The following is a 17,790-nucleotide window of genomic DNA, read 5'->3' as shown; positions in this document are numbered from 1 at the left end:
TTGTAAGTAATTAATTAAAAATGATTGACATTATGTTGGCAGGTTCTGTGTTACACCAAGCTTTCTAATGATACAAAGCTTTTGAAAATAGGATATAGATTAAGAAAGTTGTGAACACTTGGAGCCATCTCTCAAAACTGCTTTTTCAAAATAATTCTTAACTTTAAACCTCTGTGCATTGGCTGAGATGCGTCAAATGGACACCCTTTTTTGCTGAAATATCAATGCGTCTTATACAAATTAATGTGCATTTAATGTGCATAATTATACAAACACATGTGGTCATTTCAGCCTGGATCTCATGTCTTTATTTGTTTGGATGAAAACAATCGTAATAGCTATTAGTAATGGTGCACCGAGTTAGAAAGCCCACATTGTTTATTGATGTGTAGTTTTAGCTGTTTGATGCATTGAATGAGTCCATGTATTTATGTATTTTAAAATGTCCTACTGTGCGAGCGGTCATTGAACGCATTACGAGTCGAATGCAGAACATGAGTGACTTTATTTTGTTTTTCTTTTGCTTTTCTCGACACAGCTATCGATTGTTAAAAAAAAAAAAAATACCAGTGGAATACCAGTCTGTGGTCTCTTACAGGAGACAACCCATCTGTACCTTGCCATTGAAAATTGAACCCGCTGGAAATGTCTACTTCATGTAATCATGTTCGATGTTTGAAATTCACTATGGTCATTGACATAATGAATGCAAATATGCATAACTTTCACCTATTTTGGCGGAATAAATCGCTTACAGCACGAGTTAAATTATAGTGAATAATTCACTGAAAACCACACTGACAAATACTACCATGCTTTTGAAAAACCTAACCTAACTACAAATAAAAAACACAAAAGTGTGTATTTTGTACGTCTTTAAATGCTAAACGTATTAATGTTGCGCCGCCTTCACTCAATATGTGCGCGCTCCCACGGCCGGGATACTGATTTTTTCGCGGGTACTTTGGCACAACACCGGCAACCTGGCTGTCGTCTGTTTGAGCTGTGCATGTTGCATCAATTTCATCACATCAGTATTGATCTGATATTGATACTAACGTGGTATCAATATTATCAATATTTGTATCAATCCACCCACTACTATTGCACAGGGCATTCACAGCCTGCGGGCTTCTGCCATAACATTTCACGAGAGGAAAGTCTTGGCCACTGGTTTTGCAGGGATTCAAAATATGAATTGCATGATGTGGCGACGTTGCAAATTACAGCCTACCAAATGCACAGAAGATTTCACATATGTTTGAAAAATCAATTTCCTGGTTTAAGCGAGTGAGAGATGGCCGCCGTCAACACAAAAATGCAGTACACCACATTCTAAATTACAGAGCTGGGGTCTCACTTATCAAAGAGTGCGTAGGATTCAAATCAAAAGTGAATGTGCGCACAAAATCCGAAAATGGCATACGAAAAAAATCCGACCTATCAACCCGTGTGTACATAGACACACCTGTAGGACATTTTCCCTTGATAAGTCACTGAACTTGGGAGCCCGAATGTACCGCCCTCTACATGGCCAAGTCTATCCATATATGGTCAGTGCAAAAGCAGTACATGAAAACGAATGAGGCCATTTTGGCCAATGCTTTTTGAAAGATGAATAATGACGACAATGCTTTTCAGCGGGGTGGAAACAAGGAAGGGAATCTTTTTTGGTGGCAGAGGTTGGCATTGTACAAAAAATATTAACAAACACAACCGACAAGACAGAAGGAAAAACAAAGTGCTCTGACTTAAACGGAGATGATTATACAATTGCGATGGTGCGTCCCAACGAGCCTTAATTGCTGCTCCATCGTTATGGATGGCAGGCGCAGGTGTGCGCTCAGACAGAGGGATACAACTTGGGAATGCAAATGTTGCTGCACTGAAAATAGGAGCCTATTCAATTTATGTAATTGGTGTACATTGATTGCGCATATGGTTAAAATGTGATAAACTTGTGTATATTACAGTAAAATCTACAAAAAAAATAGAGAAAAAAGTGCTGGCTGCTTCGTTGGTGGCCGGGATGTTTTAGCCCGGCAATCAGTGCAATTTAGTTCCCGGCCGGTGACTCGCACGGGAGTGCGACTTCGAACCCCAAGCACGACCCAGCACGTGTAGCCGCGCTGCGGGTAGGTAGACTGCGCAGCAACACCATCAGCTACTGAAAAAAAAATTCTATTGGATTTATTTCATTCGGACATGTACATCGGTTGCACGTGACAAACTTGTGTAAAACGAACATTGTAACGTCTTCCAAAGACACGACCTCAGAGGTAGCTTAATTATCTCCCTTTTTATTATTCCAATACGGCTACTGTGGTAACTGTGGCCGACGCCAACTACAGTGCAAAAACAGAACACCGTCATAAGAACACACGGATCTCTCTTCCTTCTCGCCTTCCGCTCAACTCCTCCCTCACTCGCACACACCTCCCATCCAGCGAGACACGCAATGCATTCAGGAACCTCGGGAACAACACAACTCGATCAGCAAAACACAAATCACAACACAGGTAACCCAATTTGTTACACTATATTTAAATATTTGTAAGAGTAGACAATTACGTCAATTATCCGTCAGTTATTTTTATTCATGTGCAACTGTCCGAATTAAGTAAATCCAAAGCCCCCCCAGTAGTTTTTTTTTGTGTGTGACATATTGTTGCAACTTGAGTCATCGATGCCTACGATCAAGAAATTGAAGCACTGTTCAGTCTTTCATTGACAATATACAATAAATGCAAAAGTGATGATAAAAGAATCAACTGGTTTTGTGTCCTTTGTTTAATCCTCAAGAGCTAGATAGGAGAGTTGCTGAAGGAAGCTTCTCAGAAACCCCCCAAAACCACATCGAACAAATACGTAATTTTGCAATGAAAACACTTCATTTATCCCAGAAGGGCACTTTAAAAAGCATGAGCAGCATCTCTATAAAAGGATAGACTGAGTGCTAAATCTATAAATATACTCAGCGCGATGTACGCTGATTCTAATTGAAACTGGATGTCAGAGGCATGATCTTCAATTCACCACCTCACCGACTGCATCGCTGAATTTTCTTGTCTCCAGAATGTGCGTATAGGTTAAAGCGTCTGTAAATGTGCCCACTTTTTCTCCTCAATTTTTGGGGGAGAGGGTCACGTACTTATTAACGCAGCGCATTGCTTACGGATCTTTCACGCCTGTTTTGTGCGCACGCAGCTTTGATAAGTCCGGCCGTTGTACATTTGCACAGTTTTTCCCGTCAAGTTATTTTTTGATAGGTCACATACTTTGCGCAGGAAGTTGCGTATGCATCCTTCAGGCCCCGTTCTGTGCGTATGCAGCGTTGATAAGTGAGACCCCTGGGCATTCCGTCTACATTACGGAGAGCTCCATCTATCTGCCTACGACAACGCCCATTTTGCTGACGGTTGACGAATGACAGGAACAATTTTAAAATAGACGGACTAAGCATAGTCGGAAGCCCATGTATTTATTAATCTATCTTTCGTCTGCAGTCCGTCTTTAGTCTATTGTTTGCGGCGAGGCACAATAACGAGCTGTTGTTGGTTGCGGGACAGATTTGAGTGAGGGACCAGGCTGTGAACAGGCTTCCATGGCGCAGAGAATCACTATTAGTCACTGTGTTCAAATATCGGCCAGCGGGGGCAATGCTATAGAAGTTTGAGGTCGGAATCGCTGACGGAAGCCTGTTTAAAATCAGAGGCAGGCCTGCCTATCTAAAGGCGGTTACTATTTGTTTGTTCAAAGAAAATCCTTGCCTACCTTAGTGGGAGACCAAACTCAGAGAGGCAGGGTTACACTTTTCTAGCGTGTAAAGTGCAGAATCATCACTATCATTGCTCGAGTGTACCGTTTTAAAATGCCGCTCCAGATTCCCTTTCTTTGCCAATGCCATCAGTGCATTGCAGATCAAACAAACAAGCATTGAATTAAAATAAACACAAAATGGTTAAATATTTACAGCTCTGATTGCTAGCTTTTTTTTTTTTTTCTTTTTTTTTTTTTTTTAACCACTAAAAAACTTCCTGTGATGGAGGTCATGCGCCACCAAAGTTAAAGGTGACCAACTAAAAAATACAGACAAACATATTTTTATGGGCATGAGACAAGAGATAAGATAAGGTTCACACCGCAGGCAAATGCGACCCGGATTGGATTTTTTTTGCCCATATGCGACCTGTATCTGATTTTTTTTATGACAAACGACTCAATTCCGATGTTTTCAAATCCGACATGGGCCGCCTTTGTATGTGGTCCTAGATCGGATATATATCGCATTTTTTGCAATGCGACCGCAGTCTGAACGGCCAGGTCGCATATATCCAACATTGCTGTCATCCGGAGCCCAAAATGCGCTCCGCGCAGGCGGATGGTAAGTGCTGCCAGCACAGGGATCGAATCTGCAAAGTTGTTTTGAGTAACAGGATTGACTTTATATTTGACTTGAATTTAATCCCACTTTAAACATGAAGCATAAAGTGGATATTTATGGTGATAGTAATTCAGCCACGGTCCAGACCGATTCATTTTTTACGCACGGTCATGACGTGACGTCATTGTTAGTGATGTCTCCATGAAATTAGATATTAGAGCCTCTCCCCATAATTTCCCCCAAATACTGTATGTATTTCTACCTCCTACCTAATTGCTTCACTGTAGGAATGTTTTTGTTGAATTTGCAGCATTAGGATGTTGCATTTGCTGAAATCAAAATTGATCTCAATCAAAAACATCTCAACAGGTCAAGTTATATTTCAACATAGGACCTCTTAATAGCAGCTTCACAATTCTTGCATCCATTGATCTTGTGAGTTTTTGTACAGCTTGTGCTTGAATTTCTTTCCAGGATGTCAGAATACCCTTCCAGAGTTGAATCAGAAAAATAATAAGAAGGCCTTTATTGATCCCACAGTGGGGAAATTTTCTTCGTTACAGCAGCAAAGATATAGGTCACACAGAGACGGCGGCATAATGTAGTCGTTAATGTATAACATTAACAGCAAGCATTCAGAATCAAAAACCAATGTAAATATATGCAGTAAACGTGTATATACAGATGTATATACACACCAACATACATCTACATATAATCTACATATACACATTGCTGTTTGGATGTTAAGTGCCTCCCATCCCCATAGATCATTTGCTACTACCTCCTATCCTTTTAAAACATTTGCGTAAGGATGGTTCCAACGTTCTCGATAGGGTGGATCGTCAGGATAGGACATAAATTACTCGCCTTTTACGCCCATGGCAGCACATGATGTAGAGGAATTTCTTGCATTGTAACATTGTAACTTGTGAGACTGACTAGGCAATGTCAGTTCAAATAATTACAGTGGCAAACATGGTGGGAATAAGGCCCAGGGGAAAAAAATATTTTGTAACTAAAGACAACTGTTTTACAGTGGCAGTGAGCGAAAACCTTTTTCCAGAAAAGCTGTGGTAAATTTCCAAGTTAATCTGCAAGTTTAGCAGTACAGGTCAGGCTTTAGGGCAATGGGGCATGCATGAAATCTAACAGGGATGATGACATTTTTATTTCAGACTTACGTGAAGCAGTCACAGCGTTCATCATACGCAATTTCTTCCAGACTGACATCTTGCTCCATCTGAGGTATGGTTCCATTCTACAGATTAGATAAAAAGATACAAATTTAAACGAAAATATTATCATAATCTCATTTGGCAGTGCATGAAGATCCCGGAAAAAGCTAATTTTATATCCCAATAATGACACATAGTCCACACACCGTATTTTCTAGACTATAAGATACTTTTTTCCTAGGTTTTGAACCATGCGGCTTATATAAAGGTGCGGCTATTCTGTGGATTTTTCTTCTGCCGCTAGGGGCGCTCTAACCGGAATTATAATAGAATACAATACAATTGCCCTTAACAGGATGTGACTGCAGGTGGAGGAGTTCAACAGGCTGCACTAGGTTATGAATTAGGTGATATGCGTAAGCAGAGCAATAAAAGGTGGACGTTAACTGACAAACTGGAGTATCAGCGGGCAGTGATATGAAGATAATATGATGAAGTACTGTTTATTTTCTCTTGGTTCTGTTCCGTTTTAATCAGCAAAGTTGCTGCTGTGTTAAAAGTCACTGTTAGGAAAGAATCTGTTCAGGTACATACATTTACAGTTCAAAATCGTTCTGTAAATGCAGTAAATATATTTTTATACATACAGTGGGTACGGAAAGTATTCAGACTCCTTGAAATTTTTCACTTTGTCATTGCAGTCATTTGCCAAAATCAAAAAAAGTTAATTTTATTTCTCAATGTACCATCATGACAGAAAAAAACAGAAACGTAGACATTTTTGCAAATTTATGAAAAAACGAAAAACTGAAATATCATATGGTCATCAGTATTCAGACCCTTTGCAGCGACCTTCATATTTAACTCACATGCGGGTCATTTCTACTGATCCTCCTTGAGATGGTTCTGCTCTTTTATTGGAGTCCAGCAGTGTTCAATTAACCTGATTGGACTTGATTAGGAAAGATCTATATAAGATCTTACAGCTCACGGTGCAAGTCAGAGACAATGAGAATCGTGAGGTCGAAAGCAACTGTCCAAGGTGATCAGAGACAGAATTGTGGCAAGGCACAGATCTGGCCACGGTTACAAAATAATTTCTGCAGCACTCAAGGTTCCTAAGGGCACAGTGGCCTCCATAATCCTCAAACGGAAGAAGTTTGGGACAACCACAACTCTTCCTAGACCTCGCCGTCCAGCCAAACTGAGCAACCGTGGGAGAGTAGCCTTGGTGAGAGAGGTAAAGAAGAACCCAAAGGTCACTGTGGCTGAGCTCTAGAGATGCAGTAGGTAGATGGGAGAAAGTTACACAAAGTCAACTATCACTCCACCTGTCGGGGCTTTATAGCAGAGTGGCCCAAAGGAAGCCTCAGTGCAAGACACATGAAAGCTCGCATAAAGTTTGGCAAAAAACACATGAAGGACTCCCAGACTATGAGAAATAAGATTCTCTGGTCTAACGAGCCCCACATTTCTTTTTTGGGTGTTAATTCTAAGCGGTATGTGTGGAGAAACACAGGCAAAGCTCATCGCCTGCCCAATACAATCCCTACAGTGAAACATGGTGGTGGGAGCATCATGTTGTGGGTGTGTTTTTTCAGCTGCAGGGACAGGACGACTGGTTGCAATTGAAGATGAATGCAGCCAAGTACAGAGATCCTGGAGGAAAACCTCTTCCAGAGTGCTCAGGACCTCAGACTGGGTCAAAGGTTCACATGTGTGAGGAATTATCTGTCATGGCGGTTGTCATAGCTGTGCTGCCGTTAAGTGTTGCTTTCGATTTACGTGTCTTCGAAATTTGAGCACAAACACACACACACACGGTGACAAAAACGCATCCGTGCAAAGTTGTCAAGCGGTCAAATGTTAAGAGGATGAATTCGGCCGTATGTTTCGAACCAAAAGACAGATGAAAAGATGTTTAGTGATGATGACACGCCACTAAGTGGTAATGCCCGCTGGTCGTTGATATGATGTCATAAGTAGGCATTATCTTACTTTTCCAACCGGGTGGCTTGTGTGATGTTACTAACTGGAGATCGGGTAAGCTTTAATTTTACAGATTTATGTTTTAGTTATTTATCGATCTATGATAATTTTAGTGAGTGATTCAAGAAGTGCAGTCAACGTTTACATGTTTCATGAAAGTGATATGTAGGAGGTGGCAAAACCACTGATTTGTTTATATATTTGTAATCAGCACTTGAGTTTGTGCTTTTACAGTAAAGTATCAGTATAGTATATACTTAGGTTTACACCACGCCTGTGTGGCAGAATTATGTTGTCGTGGTGAACGCTTACAAAACCGCACATCAAAATATTTAGTAAGTTTATACCTCTAATTGTAGTTGATGAACTTTCTTTCATATTAATGACTGCTTCATTTGCCTTTAACTCAGTGCTCTATAATGCATAATAGATCTGATATTGTTTTTTTTTTTCTAAAGATCAATCGTTGAAAAATACATTAGAAAAAGACCTTGAAAAAAAAAAACTCTTATCGCAATCGCAATTAGATTATTTTATAATCGTTCAGCCGTAGTTTCTTATTCACAAAAAAAAATCTAATTTGATATCTTTGGTTTGAAACTTGAAGTGTTGCAAAAGGTCAAAAAGGTCAAGGGGGGCTAATACTTTCATAAGGCACTGTATACAGACTCACGTATTTACACCCACCAATACTACTTGTTTACTTGAACAGATGTATTTTCTTTGCATCAATAATCTTCTGTAATAATTCTGGATGGATATTTGACCAGCCTTTGCAAAATCGAACCCGAATTTCAAGCATATATAGACCTATAGAAAAATGTACAAGAGGACTGATATCAGGCTTTTGGGACGATCAAGATTATTAACACATTTAAAATATTACACAAACTGCACGTAATGTACAGTGCTGTTCATGCATATAGTCTATGTCAGGCGTGTCCAAACTACAGCCCGGTGGCCATTTGCAACCCGCCATTCATTTTCATTTTACACGACCCACAAGGCTAGTTAACAAAAAAAAGGGGTGGAGAAAGGAGAGTGTCAAGAAAATAGGTGCCACCATTAATACATTGGTTCACATGGTGTACAGCTTTTCTAGATACGCATTACGCAAAAACAAAAATGAGATATTTATGCAAAAAAAAATACAATTTATCTTCAAAATAGTGGTGTATAAAGATGATGCAATTTTAGAAGCAAAAATGGTTTCTTCCATGTTCTGCTGTGTTAAAGCAAGACTGTGTCATATGTCAGTTTTTGTTGATTATAGCGGCACCATGTGGACAAAAGTGCTCGTATTTTGACAAAGATCAACTATATTTCCCATGCGCGCCAGTGCGTAGCGATGAGGTAATGAATCTAATTTTGTTTAAAGGGAAAATTAGGCCGGGATGACCATGCTTTTACTAACAAGTTCATTTTATATATTTTTTGATGAAGAGTTGTCATTTTCTATTTTATCAATAAATTTGGAAGAAATTAGGAAATAAGTGACTCCATGAATAACACCACTTGTTAATGTGGCAAATGGCCGCGCCCACTACCGTTCTATCCTGTTGAGACTGCTGATGATTTTGATCTGTTAAAAACGGTGTTACTAAAAGCTGGTAAATTAAAGTTTTTTTTTGTGACTGAGTAATTGTTGTATTGTGCCAGCAACGGTTTCATATTTTTTCACGCTTTTGAAAATATAAAGAGATTTTTGTCAAAATTACGGCAATAATATGGCTGCTGTTTTTCAGATAACATTGCATTCAATGGAAAAATGTACAGATATTCCAAGTGATCGGAATCTGTATCGGCCGATCTCACTCATGCATGATCGGTATCGGTGTCATAAAACTCTGATCGGAACATCCCTAATTCAGGGCATCTGCATTTTTTTGTGTGCTAGGATTACTCGCAACCTCCTCAAAGTTGCTTAGTGCCACTAAAAACGATACAGAACCACCCAGGGCATGACAAAAGTCCCATTCAACTACTTGTAAGTCAATGTTTCATCAAAAGAGTTGTGAAAATTTTTTATGAAGGTCAATTTCCTGCTCAGTGCTGCTTTAAAGTCCAATGAACATATCACATTAATCATCCTCAAGTAACTGTTTTAAAAAATGGTCAGCTTACTGCAGTTCGCTCTCATTTTGTTTCTGAATGTGGAAATGGGATTCGGCAACTGTTCATGCAGGGTGGATCTATTTAAGTGGGTTGCAGTGCCATTGGCAACCCCAAAATCTTTACAAAAAATCCCAAACTATTTGCTTCATCAACTTTAAAAGAAAGCTGTTATGTCACAGTTTTTCAAAATAACTGGGAAGTATAAACAATGTATAATTCCTTGCTCGACTGATTTTAGCTTGTTTAATACATTTAAGTTGAATAATTTTAACGTGCCCTTGCATTTTAATGAATGCGGCCCTCAAACGAAAAAGTTTGGACACCATAAAACCTGGTAATACACCATCTGCTTAAAAGTGATATCTTGAACATACCTTTGTAATGGTAAGCAGAATTGCAAGGCGGTCAGCTGGAGGTGGCATACCAACATACAATGTTTTATCTAGACGACCAGGTCTCAGTATGGCAGGATCAATGATATCTGGTATGAGGGGAAAAAAAAGTAACAATTATTTAGTGTTATGAATTCAGTAAAATGATATTATTTTCCTGGCTATTCAACCACTTGACCAGCGCTTCTGACTCTGACAGGCAGGGTACGCCCTGAACAGGTCACCGGATGTGGCGCACACTGTAAGAGAGTGTGAATGATTGAGATAGACAGTCCTTCACATTCCCCTAGAAAGACTAACTGCCTCAGAGTCAAAACTAGGACAACACGAGACTTCCGGCGGCGAGTTGTCTAGATGCACGCAAAAAACGACTATCAAACACTGATATCAGCCTGTATTACCCCCTAAACTAAGTATTTTTCCCTTCCAGTCGTTTTAGACTAACTTGGAGGATGAACGGGGATAAACAAAAGGGGAAGTCCAAAACAAGGGGACCCACAGAGAGGAAAAAAAAAAAAAAACGTTGACGAAGAAATAAGCACTGTAGCCACGATTAGCTCTCTCTGTAAGGTGGTAAGCGAACTCACGGTAAAGGGGATGGACGATTTAAAGCGGACATGAAGATGGAGATGTTTAGACTTCCGAGCCACAATTAAGGAAGACATCAGCGGTCAATTCCAAGCTACCCTGAGCCAAATTCAAGAAGTCGAGCGGCGCCTGGACGAAGTTCAGAAGCATATCGCTGGGTCGGAAGAGTGACTGCGGTCAGGCCAGCATGGAAAGACGAAGTCAAGCCAGCCGCCAAATCGATTGCTAATACTGTGCATTACGGTAATTCGCCGCCAGCGAGCAGCGTTAGCCACCTTCAAAATAAAAGCTTAACAATTAGTAGGGATGTAACAATATCCAAATGTCACGATACGATATCACGATAAGAACCTCACAATATACCGTATTGGCCCGAATATAAGACGGTGTTTTTTGCATTGAAATAAGACTGAACTGTCTTACATTCGAGGTCTAGAGATTATACCCATTCACGACGCTTGATGGCGCCAGATATCATTGAAGCGAATGCTGAACTTGACTCCGCAGGCCAAAGCAACCCGTCACATGAGGATGACGTACTATGGGAGGAGCCAAAGGATGGGATTAAGGACAGCGACACTGAGCACAGCGAGGCAGATAATTGTTTCTAAGGAGTAAGGTTCTGTCATGATAGATCTCGGCTACTCTCAAGTTAAACCAGTTTGCATTATTTTATTGCAATGTTTTTCCTTATTCAGATTTGTTTCAAGACTGCAGTTACAGTTAGACTACACTTTGATGGTTAATGCAGTCATTGCAATTTTGTTGTTTGATCACAATAGATTGGTTTATTTACATTTCAAAAACCAGAAGCCATTCATTTACGAATGTGATTGCACTTTAGTTTACATATTTAAATGTTCAGATATTAAGATTTGAATGAGGCAAAATAACATGCCCTTTCTCTCAAATATATTGTTGTAATTATTTTCTGTATAAAAATGTATTTGGTGTTCAAAAAAACTTTTCAAAATTGAGTCTTGAAAAAGAGGGGGTCGTCTTATAATCAATAAAATAAAAAACAACAACATGCAAATTAAAAAATAATTTTAAAATATATATTTTTTCATGAATCTCACTGGGTGGGCAGTTTGTCAATCTGGGTGGCCCTGGGTGTGCACGACAGCCATCCGTCAGCATTTTGCCACCCAAGGCAAAGTTTAGTCGGAGTTGCCGATGGACTGCCGTTTAAATTGGAGGCGGACCGGCCTATAGACAAGTACTATGAAATCGAAAAAAAAAATGTAACATTTATTTTTCAATATATAAACTTAATCTGATGCATAAAGAAACATCATGAATTTAAAACAAATGAGTCAGAGGATGGAGTAAAAATAAAGGTTTAACATTTTACAATGAATAACGTATGAATATATAAACAGTCAATAAATATGAAAAACAAGGTGAGAAGCAAGGTTTTTGCAATAACACAAGGACAGACAAACAGTAAAACAAAGGACGAGGATAAATAATTGTATTAAGTGTTATCTTGCTTTCTTGTGCAGTTGTTTTTCAAGCAGGCAAGACCCAGCCGTACGTCGCATGATAAGTTCAAACCCAGCTTGGACTGAAACATTGCCAAAAAAAAAAAAAATGAATAAGAACAGAACATAGTGATTAATTGGGATCAAATTAATCATTTGAATGTACCCGACATGGTATGTAATGCTCGCAACATTTTGGCCAACCATATGTCAACCATATGAAATTATAAATAAGGGTAATTAAGAGAGTGCATGAAGAAGAAGGCAGAACAGGCATCATGGGCAGGCATTCGAGGTCCGAGCTCACCCTGGATAGGAAGCTTTTCAGAAAGGCAAAGATTTTACTCCACAGAGTCATCCATTTCTGACAGGGTTGTCTGCAGAAACGGTGAGCGGCTCCGTTGCCAATTTAGCATGGACTAGCGATAGACCGATATGTTATTTTCAAGGCCGATACCGATTATTAGTAGTCAAGAAGGCCAATAACCGATATTAGGGGTCGATATTCATTTTCACTAAAAAGAAAAATATTGGTGTCAAAATAAAAGTTTAAAAAAAATGTTTTGTTTAATCGTCTTTGACCAGATGTTTATTGAACATTTTTTCAGATTTGCATAACGTTGATTTAAAAAAAAAAAAAAGTCATTATAAATGTTTGCCAATGTCACCATCTTTGTTTTAAAATTCTAACAAAAACAGATATTGTATTGTATTAACTTTAAATAAAAACAAAAGGTGCATAGTGTACCCAGGGTCAGTAGAATCTCTTATTAAGAACACAGAATATTGAAATTAATACTTTCTTGAAGTTAACACTTTTAAATTGATTTATTATCGGCCATCAGATTTTAAAAAACGACGAGCATTTTGATATTCGTCAAAATACTGAATATCTGTGCCAATAATCGGCCCAGCCGATAATCGGTCTATCACTAGCATGGACATTCAGATTTGTTTAAAAAAACACAGGACAACAAGATGTGACAATGGCGTGGACGAGAGTGAGCAGAAAGTACTAGTACATCCCTTCCTATAAACACTGATGTCGAGCTGAACACTGAAGAAAGAATTCATGCTAGGAGGCTTAGCTACAGCAGCTAGGAAGCAGACGGAGCAGAACCAGTAGGTAGGTAGGTGGGTAACCATGCATTATGCTGCTCTACTTACCACTCTAAGCATGAATGTTTTAATTCAGTGCTCAGCTTGACGTTATTGCTCATATGTATCAGTGCATGTGTTTATGCAGAAGCATAACTTTTGAGTTGAATAAATGCACACAGAACTACAACATTGTTTTTCATTTGTCTTTTAGATTTTAGGATAAAATGACACTTAAGTGACAGCTAATATTTCTGAGCACTGTTGCAGTCAAAAAGCCACTGTTCAGCCTGAATCATATCAAATTTAGGTTGAAGAAGAGCTGTAATACGGCCAGGACTCAAGAAGAAGAAGTAGAAAAAGCAGAAGTATAAGAAGAAAAAGTGCATTTATAAACAGAAGTAGGAGTGAGATACTTGGTTTGGATTTTATTTACCACTGGCCACAATGCGGCGCTAGATTCTGATTAAGGTAAGTCATTTTAAACTTTAAATTAAACCTTTTGGGTGTTTTAGGAGTTAAAACAGCTGCAGGCAGCCAGCAGTTCAGTAGACTGGCAAATAAGTGTATGTGAAACGAACCGACTGACGGACCAACGGACTTCTGATGGACTATAATAACAGTAAAATAAAGTGCGACATAAAAAAAACCTGACATAGTAACAATAATAATAATAATAATAATAATAATAACAGCAACAATAACAACAACAACAACAGCAGCAACAATACCTGACAAACTACTGCCAGACTGACCAATCGAGGATAACAGGTTGGTTTTGCTTGAAAAAATGACGGACCCTCGCACACTCAACCAAAGCATGCCAAGAAGTGCGAGACTTTACCACCGCTACAATATCCTTCATAAATGGAATTTCTTTGGTGAGATTCACTCGCTTCCAAACCAGGAAATGTATATTTAGTGTGTGAAAGCCTGCTTGAGTGGGTGGGGTCATTACACTGGGGTGCATGCACTGCAATCCCTTGTCAGATTGCCACTAAGTATGTAGGGAAATGTTCAGTGTTAAGACAAATAACACTGATGGAGACCACTCTCTGTGTATGTTTATGGCATTTTTTGGGCTGTCCATAGAGTAAGTAAACCAGAAAAAAGTGTTTTTTTTTCCTCCTTCCCCAGGCTTGACAAAACCTAGATCAATACCTGGTCTGTTGGTTGCAGCCATGATAAAGACTTGTCGCCGAGTTTCCAAGCCATCCATTTCTGTTAGCAACTGGTTAACCACACGTATGCTGGCTCCTGACTGAACATAAACAAGATAAATAAATGTACACATGCATGCATCACTATAAAAACATGAAGACATTACTTTTACCATGCAATAATTCAACTCACCTACAATTACAGTATATAAATAGTGTAGAAATTCATAGAAAACGATTGTAGTCTGGTGATATTTGCTAACATTGTAAGTAGGGATGGGCCGAGATCTCGTGCTACGAGATCTCGCATGATTAGAACGCTACGAGATTTCTTGTCCTTGCACAGCACGAGATCTATTTTCTTTTGACGGTGTTTTGGAGTCCGGATGAATATAGCAGATGTCCTAAAAGGAGGTGTCACCGAATGGGAACTTCCGAGGCCAAATCACGGAGTCGCTGTTGTGACCGACAACGCTCGCAACATGGATGTGGCGATACGTGAGGCTGGCTTTGAGCCACGCATTAAGTGTTTATCGTGCAGGCAATGAACGCAACGCTAGTGCGGCTGGTCCAAAGTTGGCCGCATATTATGTTTGTTTAGAGGTGTCAAGCATATAGTTTCTTTTTTTTCAAAGATGCTAAACGGCAGCAGCACTTTTGACGTCTAAATAAAGACAGCTCGATCTGCCCGTGCACAAACTAATCATGGACGTAATCACGCGATAGAACAACTCTGGACATGATGGCTCGTGAGCTAGAGCAGTGGGGTGCCGTATCTGCAGCTCTGAGGAGCCCAGAATTCCCACGAGTTGCAAAAATCTTGACACAGACGCAGTGACATTCCTCTTGTTGAAGATCGACTGAGAAACAAGTTGAACTCTACAATACAATACAATTTTATTTATATAGCACATTTCATAACAGCTAGAGCTGTAACAAAGCACTTTAAAAACAATACAATAAACAAAAAAAACAAGAGGCAGTGATACATCTAATAAATATATCAATATATATTAACAAATATATAAAATATAAATACAAATATAAATAAATAAAGACAATAAATTAACATAAAACACTATATACAATTGAGTTACTGCCTCACGAGCACAGTTGGATTTTGTCAGCGTATTCAATAAGAGGAAAGATCTCAGCTTTAGCTGTTATTGCAGCAATATTTGAGAGCATGTAACAAAAGTGACTCCTGTTTGCATTTGCACTTTAGAGATAGATGATAAATTTTCTTGCAGTCTGTTAGATAAAAAACATTTTGAAAACTGAAAAAAATTACATTAGGTATTTTTTTATTTTCGAAATTTAGCAAAAATCTCGTCTCGTTCTCGCGGACTCAATCTCATGAGACATCTCGTCTCGTGGGATTATTGTCTCGTCCCATCCCTAATTGTAAGGATAAGCGGTACAAGAGAATGGATGGTTGGATGGATTTTGGCATCATTGTTAAGACATACATCTAATTAACAAAAGAACATGCAGAACTCTCAGAATGTAATATTTGACGCAAATATGAACAGGCTTCCCATCCGTGAGCCTTCGTCTTATTGTGGTGGAGGCATTTAAGTTTAAGTTGTCTGGGGCTTTATGCGTGTGCCAATGTCACCCAAGACAAAAAGGTTCTGGGTGAATATGAATTAAGCAGCAAAATCCACTTGTTTTTATCCATCTCAGGGGTCAGCCATTTTGCCACTTTTCTGTTTGGTCAAGTGACATTTGCAAGCTGAGCTATTCGCAAGCTACAGTTAATCAGAATATTGTGTTTAGACTATTGCGGCTACAGAGAACATATTGAAAATATTTTTTTTACTTGTTTTTTCTTTAAGGGTGTACAAACACCTATATGTAGTACATATTTTCTCACCTCATGGCCTGAACGTCGAGGACATAAAGCATCAATCTCATCAAAGAAGATGACACAGGGAGCAGAATTGCGGCCCCTTTGAAAGATTTGTCGAACAGCCCTCTCACTTTCGCCAACATACTGTACAAACAGAAAGGACAATTAGGAAGAGTAGTCAAATTTCAAGTAAATCTCAGTATTCTGATTCTATTGTAACAACATCCAGCTGACACCATACTCCTGACTCTAAAACAACCAGGGGTACAACAAAGCAGCAAAAATCATGCCTGCATGCGTGTGGTCGCCTCCTTTGTGATACAAAAACTATGCACAGCAGAAAGTTTATATGTCCAGTGTTTTTATTCTCATGGGGGGGGGTTCTAAATTAAACCCCGCCAACCTGCAAGGCGCATGGTGATGCTAAGTTACCAGCCTGTTTGGCCGTCCTAAATTAGCGACTGAATATGATTTCGAGACAGCGTTGTGTTGGTAGCAAGCATTAAAACTGCTGATACGTCGATCACGGAAGTCTAGTTAGCCGTCACGCTACCACGTGGGCCAACTTCAGACTAAAAGTTCACTAAGGCTATTGCATTGGCATTAATGACTCGATGTATTATTTTAAGATTTATTTTGAAGTTAGCCTTTGTGGAGGCGGTGTGGTCGTTGAGTATGTTTGCGAAACGCTCTTGTACATGCAACTTACGTGAACGCGCTGTTGTTTTCACCAACCATTCTGCGGATCGTGCCCATCCTGAACCGATCCATACCAATTAAAGATGATTCGTTCCACTGCACCACTAGTGTTTACAGCTATGCAAATGCGCGTCGTGACGCAAATGATGGTACACATTAGGGGTGTAACGGTACATGTGGGTGTATTAATACGTTTTGGTATGGTCCACCTTGCGTACCGTTTCTAATCAGTTTTTATTATTAGCGCGAGCTTACGCACGGGTGTTATTGACTGTTGCACGAAGGAGAGGAGGGCGGCGGCACTAAAGTGGAGCAAACGAATATGCAAACAAGCCAGAGCTCGGAGGCCCCCCCGTACACTGCGGTCTCCTGTTTGGGAACATTCTGGCTGTCCTGTTAAAATCACAGATGGGGAAAGGTACGTGTATAAATCCCAAAGTTGTGTGCCAACATTGCTACATGAGATCGGCAGCTATGTTGTAGGTAGCACGTCTAACATAATACTTAAAACGACATCATCCGACTTTGAATGTTTCTTAGACGAGGAACCAAGGAGTCTTTTTAGCCAAAAACAAAGTACAACAACTCTCTCCTTCGTTCTCCGCTGCTCCTCTCACTAGCTGCAGGATGCATTCATCAACCTTGGAAACATCACAACTCAGCAAAACACAAATCCGACCACAACACAGATAACCCAATTCGTTACAATATGCTGTTGAACATTCAAATATTTTAAAGCCTAAAAAGTGTAAATAATTTCATAAAGACTTAAAAGTTAGTATATTTCATTGTAAAAATAATTTTAATGTAGTTAGCAATAATTGTAACTTATGTATGCATTTTTTTCATCA

The 17,790-nt window shown here is 39.4% G+C and overlaps 1 protein-coding gene across 3 annotated transcripts in view; it reads right to left on the bottom strand.

The window, feature by feature from the left end:
- The window catches only part of nvl (nuclear VCP like), a 148,328-nt gene that overhangs the window by 11,828 nt on the left and 118,710 nt on the right, over positions 1–17,790 (bottom strand). For all 3 annotated transcript variants that reach the window (XM_086045707.1, XM_086045708.1, XM_086045709.1), the window contains 4 exons: positions 16,265–16,384; positions 14,390–14,489; positions 10,041–10,147; positions 5,569–5,645 (listed from right to left, as the gene is read on the bottom strand). In XM_086045707.1, the coding sequence (XP_085901833.1) occupies positions 5,569–5,645; positions 10,041–10,147; positions 14,390–14,489; positions 16,265–16,384 (404 nt within the window). The remainder of the gene's footprint in view (positions 1–5,568; positions 5,646–10,040; positions 10,148–14,389; positions 14,490–16,264; positions 16,385–17,790) is intronic.

This window comes from Filicampus tigris, chromosome 11 (assembly GCF_054856515.1).
Source record: "Filicampus tigris isolate MCC_2025a chromosome 11, RoL_Ftig_1.0, whole genome shotgun sequence".
In the NCBI taxonomy this organism is placed as follows: domain Eukaryota; kingdom Metazoa; phylum Chordata; class Actinopteri; order Syngnathiformes; family Syngnathidae; genus Filicampus; species Filicampus tigris.
Note: the sequence above shows the minus strand (reverse complement) of the source record. Positions and strands in the feature narration are given on the sequence as shown.